At 47.1% G+C, this 7,102-nt stretch overlaps 1 protein-coding gene across 1 annotated transcript in view; it reads left to right on the top strand.

The window, feature by feature from the left end:
- The first annotated feature begins 1,144 nt into the window (after nt 1-1,144).
- The window catches only part of UBE2E1 (ubiquitin conjugating enzyme E2 E1), a 57,820-nt gene continuing 51,862 nt past the window's right edge, over nt 1,145-7,102 (top strand). Inside the window, exons 1-3 of the mRNA XM_060280664.1 lie at nt 1,145-1,293; nt 2,470-2,648; nt 4,010-4,060. Coding sequence (XP_060136647.1) covers nt 2,497-2,648; nt 4,010-4,060 — 203 coding nt within the window. The 5' untranslated portion in view covers nt 1,145-1,293; nt 2,470-2,496. The remainder of the gene's footprint in view (nt 1,294-2,469; nt 2,649-4,009; nt 4,061-7,102) is intronic.

The following is a 7,102-nucleotide window of genomic DNA, read 5'->3' as shown; positions in this document are numbered from 1 at the left end:
GTTTCTGCTGGAGAAAGTGAGTGAAGGTGGGGCACTTCACAGCCCTGAGGCCATTATCAGTCTCTCTCTCCTCCTGTGCGTTTAAAGTGAGGAAGAAATGGGGAAAACAAGAAGAAAAGGCTGCTTCCTAGGAGCCTTTTGGCTGGGGGTGGGGTGGGGTGGAAGCCACCAGATGGTGTGACTTTTCAGAGAAGGTGCCGTGACCTCCAACCCCCATCCACAAAACCGACATGCCTCTCATTCTCATCATTAGGTTTGGAAAGGTCGTTCCCCCCCCCTTTAGTACTGTGGTTCCCAATGTGGGGCATATGCCCCACAGGTGGGCAATTTGATTTTTAAGGTGGGCAATTTGATTTTTAAGGGGGGGTCAATTCGACGAGTTCACAACAGTGAAAGGCCTTTTAGGCTTCCTCCACAAAGTTCACTTTTTGAATCATAAGAATGATATGTCCGGGGTTTGGGGGGGGGGGTTAATTGGGATTTTAGAGATGCTTAGGTGGGGCATGGCCAAAGAAAAGAAGGTTGGGAATCCAGTAACTCTGGATCCCTGCAGCGCCGGCTTGCTCCAGGTGGCCCCTCCATCAGAAGCATCTTTTTATCCCTCTCCCCCTACACCTCCAAAAGGGAGACAGAGAGAGGCGAGTGTGGGGTGGCGGGTGGCATGTTGAGCCATCGTGGCCCCGGGAAAGCCCTCTTTCGATGGGGTGCATGTGTGTGCTTTTGGGGGATGGGGGGACGACGACGCAGGACCACACTTTGGTGGAAAGACAGAGTGTAAGTGTGTGTGTGTGCAGTGCTTTTTTCTTAAAAAAAATGTGTAGGGGGTGCTCTCATTTTCCTGCTCATATTGAAATACTGCCCCACAATGTGGCCAAACTTAGATTCACAAAATGTTTAGGGGTATGCGTAACCCGTGCATACCCCCAGAAAAAACACTCTCTCTGTGTGTATATATATATGTATATGTATATATATATATATGCGTGTGTGTGTGCATGTGTGTGTGTGTGTGTGTGTGTGTGTGTGTGTGTGTGTGTGTGTGTAGCATTTCTTGTACCCTGTGCGGTGACACCGGCTGTCTGTCTGTCTGTCCCCCCCCTCCCCTTCCCCTGCTTGCTGGAAGGCGGCGGCGGCGGCGGGGGGGGGGGGAGGCAAGGCAGAGCGGCAGGCGGGGAAGCCATTGCCTGCTTAATAGTTGCTGTTGCAGCACTTCCGCTTCTCTCCCCGCGAGAGAGACACGAGTGGCCAGGCCCAGCCGCACCGAGGAGGAGCGCCAGACACAAAGGGAGAGAGGTAGGGGGACAGGGGGCGCCCCGACTCTCACCCTCGACGGGCGCAGAAGCCCCCGCCGCGCCTGCCCTCCCCCCGAGGGCGCGGAGGAGGGCGGCGGGGGCTGGGGGGCTTCCCGGGGGGGGGAAGCCGAGAGGAGATGGCAGCGGGGGGGGGGGGTGAAAGACCTGGGTGGGCAGAGGAGACGTCGAGGGGTTGGGAGTATTGGGGGGGGGGAAGCTGACAGGTCTCGTCCCGCACCCCTGGGAGCCGGGGGAGGCCGGAGGGTGCGCGGACGGGGGGGGGTCAGCTTTTTCTCCCACCCCCCACCCCGTCTGCAAACCGAGAAGGATGGGGTGGTGGGGAAGGAGGCATGTTGTTTTTTTAGGGTGGGGGAGTGGGGAAGGGTAGTAAAACAAAAGCCGGGGGGTGGCGTTGAGAAGTAGAGGAGGAAGAAGGGGCGGGGAGCCCCTTGAGGAGTAGCTAGCTGCTCCCCCCCCCAAAGTTGGAGGGGGGGTATCCTCTATAGACACCCCCTGCCCACAATACCGATTCCTCTTTCGCACCCACTACGGATTTCTCCTCCCCTCTCCCCCCTCGAAGGCATTCCCCGTTTTCCTGGGTCATATCTGCCCCCCCGTCCCGAATTACTAGTCCCCAATTATGCTCCTTCCTAAAAGTATCCCCCACCAAACCCTGACTTCCTGTGGTGAGTTTTCCACCTCACCTCTTTCAGCAGCCTCCCAGTTTTTCCTAGTACTGCCCCCCCTCTCTGAATGTCTTACTTCGCCCCAACCTTGTAGAATACCAGTGTTTCCACCACTATTTCGCCTCTGTTCTCTGACCCCTTTATCTCCATGTGTCATGGATGCTATTTGGAGGGGGGAAAGCAGGGGGGCTGTGTGGGTCCTGTGTGAAAAGGTTAGAGGAGGCACAGAAGGAAATTGCTTCCCCTCCCTAATCCCAGTTTCCCCTTTTATTAATTCATGTGGTCTGCGCGTGCCCCTCGTCCCCATTTCCAGAGAGGAGCTGGCACTAAATGTTGCTGAAACTTGCAGGTGGGGGCTTCATTCTTTCTCCCTACAAAAAGAAGTAGAAAAATGTTTTCTAAGAGCTTGACCCTGTGGCTCCTTGTCCAAGTGTTAACTGTCCCCCCCGTTTCCCTCCCCGCCCCCATTCCTTGTGGTGTTTTCTTTCCAGGTTTGGGGTACGTAGTGTGGGGTAGCTATGTCGGATGACGATTCGAGGGCCAGCACCAGCTCTTCCTCATCTACGTCCTCCAACCAACTGACCGAGAAAGAGACAAGCACACCTAAGAAGAAGGAAAGTAAAATCAGCATGAGTAAAAATTCCAAGCTCCTTTCCACCAGTGCCAAGAGGTGAGACTGTCCTTAGCATTTCTCTTCCTTATAGTTATTGCGATGGCTATTCTTCACTAAATACCTTTCTGGCATTTGTTCTTTCTGCAAAACAATTACAGCTCTCCCCACCCCCACCCCCCGCAATCAGCATTGTTGCCCGCTCCCCAAGTGCATTATTTTTATTTTAAATAATCTCTCTTTTTTTTATCCTAACCATACCTCTAACCTTCTACTTGAAACTTGTCATTATCACCTGTATCCGCCAGCAGAAAAGTTCAGAGCAAGTGACTTCAAACCAAGAGTACCTCAATTCCTGCCTTGCTACCAACTTACTGCGTGGTCTTGGGCAGAACTCTTAATTTCTTCACATGCTTTCCTATTAGATGGTGACAGTAGTCACTGTGCAGGAGTGTGATGTAGATTAATTAAGATTTGGTACCTGCATTGAGTTCATCCAATTAGGTGTTAAAATAGTAGTCTCCCAGGGAGAAAAAAAATGCTACTTTTTATCGTTGCTCGTACTTAGAGTCAATCTTTTCTGTTCTTCGAATTCATCACAATTCAGCTTTCAAACTTTGATGCAAAAGATCACTGGTGCTTCAATAAGAAGAATGTTCTTATTGAAAACGTACAAATCTCACCCTTATGCTTATGAACCTCCTTGTGTATATATCTCTTGTGTGGCTGGGATTTGAATTTCCAACAAATTGTCTGATGGGTCCAGCGCTCTCCATCTTGTTTCTACTGAAATTAATGTGTCACATTGGTATGAAAAGAGGAGGAGCCTTTCGTGTGGAATTTTACAGAGGGGAGGGCACACACAAGTATTTGTACTAACTGCCAATTAATTTTGGGGAGGGAGAAACAAACAGAAGGAATATTCTGTAATGCTCTGACCATACCCTTCCTTTTGCTGCTTAGCGATAAAAATCAGTGGGAATTTTGTTGCTGACATCCTTGATGTTTGGATTTCTTCTGTTGTGGTTAGTGAAGGGGAACTCTGTACTGTTTATTCTTTCATACCTGTGATGGCGTTAAGGTGATCCAGTTGGAATGTCATTTGTTTCTGCTTCTGTGAGGAGAATGCTAGACTTGACAGAAAGTAGGCATGAGTTTTTGACTCATTAATTTGAGCAAAACAGTGTCTTGTGCCCTGTGTTTCTGACTATGAAGCAGGTATAATAGTTTCAGTGTTATGAAGATCACTGAGGTTTGGAAATAATGGACCTGAATCGACCTTGGTAGATTTATCTAGCTGGCCCTTTATCCCTATCAATAGTTTTTTTGTGTGTGTGGATGTTACTTGGGAAAGTCATACTGCTTTCATCTCTTGAATTCCCTGTGTAAGATTTGCCTTCCCTTTTGGTTTCTTGCTGTAGGATTCAGAAGGAGTTGGCTGACATCACCTTAGATCCACCTCCCAACTGCAGGTATGTGTTGATCCATCTTTTCTAATGGCTGGACTACGTGTTGCAATTAAGTGTGGCTACCACCAACCTGTATTGCCTCCCATGTTTAGTTAAATAAGGCACATGACACGGCATGATATCATTGCACTCTGTGTTTTCCTGCTGCATGCAGTTGTTGGCTGCTGCTTGCAGAAGGGCAGGGAAATAAATGCATCTTACCAGTTAAATGCAGGACGTGTTGTGGGGTGGCAGCAACCGCACCTACCTTGCTAATGAGGAAGACTGGAGAGCACTTGACGGGTTATTACTTCTAAATATATTTTTTGGTTCTGAAATGTTGATGCAGAGTATATTTTCCGAATGGCCTGGAATAATTCCTTATGGCCTTTGAAGCTCAGGAGACAACTCTGGATGTGAATATTCTGTTTCTTATGCTTATTTCTTTTATTGTACTTCAGAAGTAATTGCATTAGGAGTGGATTGCATCATTGGTTGTCATGCTGTGTGAATGTATATAATATTTCTGTGGCTGGTCAGCTGTGAAGGATATGAAAACGCATGTTCCTGCCACCCCTTTTGCATTTATAAGTATTATTCCAAATTGCATCATGCTTATTATTGCATTCAATTTGTGTGTGTGTGTGGGGGGGGAAACGGAAGACCTGTTGCTGCTTTTTCAAGTTGTTACGCTTCTGCGCGGTGCAGTGCCGCATGCAATAGGAGCGAGGTTTGAGTTCCTAGCTCAGCATATGCACCTTAAGAGCATGCATGTAATCTGGTGAAAGGACACCCCGGGGGATGTCGTTGCCTTTTATAAAATGAGTGTTTGAGCTGTGTGTTAAAAGATTTAGACACTTTCTGAAAGTACCTGCTAAGCTGCTTCTTGGGTTATCACTTAGCTTTTGTAGCCCCTGAGCATTTAGATAGGGGGTAATATAGTATGGTGGTCCTTGGTTGCCTCTGTTAATTAAACAGGAAGGCTACTTTCAGCACATGCTATCGCCTTTGAGGCTGCTGTTTCTAGAGAGCATCTTTATCTGTCCGGGCTGCTAATAACCACTTTTGAGCCAGTTGCTATTGATGGCGGCAGCCGGTGAAACGATCCGTCTTTTTTAGAACACTTAGGGTGGAGCTTGCTTCCTCTACCTGCAAGACATTCCCTTTCCCTTTATAACTGCTCCAGCAAGCAAATGATGTGACTGTTAAAGTTTCATTTTAAAATCCAGCCATCATGTGAAGAAACTGGGAGAAAAATATGTGAGGAGAGCAGAGGTCTGGGCTTAATGAAGGGCTGCCCTGTTTATTTAACAGGATCAGCTAAAGACGTATTTCCTTCTATTGGCCGAAGTCCCCAATGCAACGGGATCAGGAACATTATCAGTGACTGATGCCTGGATGAAAGAGGGGAGATGACTGATACAAATGTATTATGTTAAAGGTTTTTTACTTGTTGGTGTTTGATAAGAGAGACTTTGAAAACATGCATGACAAATGGCTTTGTCTTGTTGCCAAAGCTTCATGCGGTTTAAATTAATCATGGTTGTGAATTTGCTATGTGGGTTTTTGGAATCTGCTGTTCTCAGTGTTGCATTCTTGTTAATGGCTTCCCTCTTACCCTGCCTGATCGAAGTGTATGTCCAAAATCATCCGAGTAATCTCGCAACAGTTATCTCTCTCTCTAAACAGCTTGTATGTGAACTTGGTGCCTTTCAGGGCTCTGCTAGCAAATTACCTTGTCAGAATATAATGACTGTAGATGTGGTTTCTTATTTCACTAGTACAGTCCACCGGGAATCATAAACTTTGAGGCACAATACAGAGATGTTTGCTTTGCTCAAGCCTTTTGAGGGGCAAAAATGGTTTATGCTACAAGCACTTTAAACTACCTGGTGATCAGAGGAATATTGCACTTCAAATCGTTATGTGAGCAGAAGTTTGGATGTTTTCATGTTTCTTTTTCCTGTGGATTGTGTTGAACTTCTTGAGAGAAGTACGCTAGCCTTGATTTGGCTCATAATTGGTAGTGAGATGAGGAGGAGGCAGTGCGGGGGGGCATAGAAACCTTGAATCTGGAATTTTAGAGTAACTGCATTCTTGGCACTTATTTGCTTGGAGGTACAAAATTGTGTCTCAAAACCTTGTTCCTTCTTGCATTTGCATCTTAAGTCCGTTATGATAATGACGGCATCTTTTGGGGATGTGTTTCCTTTGTCACACAAAATAATATTTTTTTAAAGTGTATTTTGTAGATGTGTGAATATGTTCTCGTGGAAGAGAGCCATTTCTCTAGCCTGTGTAAGTGCTGCATTAAAATTACAGGCACAGCACAGATTTAAGCATACCGTGTGAAAATATCCTAAGTGTTGCCATTTCCTAAACTGGAGTAACCATTGCGGTGCACCCCTTGACCATTGGTCATGCTGGCTGGGGCTGATGGGAGTTGGCAATAAAAACATCTGGAGGGTAACACATTGACTACCCCTGCCTTTATGTATTCAGTGTGAATCCAGCTGTTAGCTGATGCTATGGGAAAGATCCATACCTTGGCCTGGCAAGGTTGCTTTCTCCTAGCCTGCAGTCTCATGCTGCTCTCATTCAGGATTGGAGACTGCTGTAGCGCCCCATTACAGATGTGAGAAGTGCACATTTTTAAATGATTTCTCAGTGTGATCTTTAGTGCCACTATGATTTCAGGGGACGTAGAGCCAAAAAGCTCCTTCTTGTCTTTTTAAAGACTGAATGGAAGGACATTTCACCCCACCCCAGAGCTGCATGCCCTGAATATTATTGGTGATGGGGGCCTGTAGGCTTATTCCTCATATGCTTTTGCTTCTTCTAAGAGTTTTCCCAACAAGGCACCTTAAAGCTTTCTGTGAGCCCATGAGGTCCTGCACCTCCCCTTTCGTTTGATGCCTTTGCCTTCAGGACAAGGTTTGAGCACTGCCAGTGAACCGCCTGCCTGTGTTTTGTCTTGGCTACGCTCGAGAAAGCTTGGATTGTTGCTTTTGTTCCTCAAGGGGGCTCACCGTGAAGCCCCCTGCCATAGGCTGCTTTCACAAGTGA

This window comes from Zootoca vivipara, chromosome 12, assembly GCF_963506605.1.
Source record: "Zootoca vivipara chromosome 12, rZooViv1.1, whole genome shotgun sequence".
Classification (NCBI taxonomy): domain Eukaryota; kingdom Metazoa; phylum Chordata; class Lepidosauria; order Squamata; family Lacertidae; genus Zootoca; species Zootoca vivipara.
This window is presented reverse-complemented; position numbering and strand designations above follow the sequence as displayed.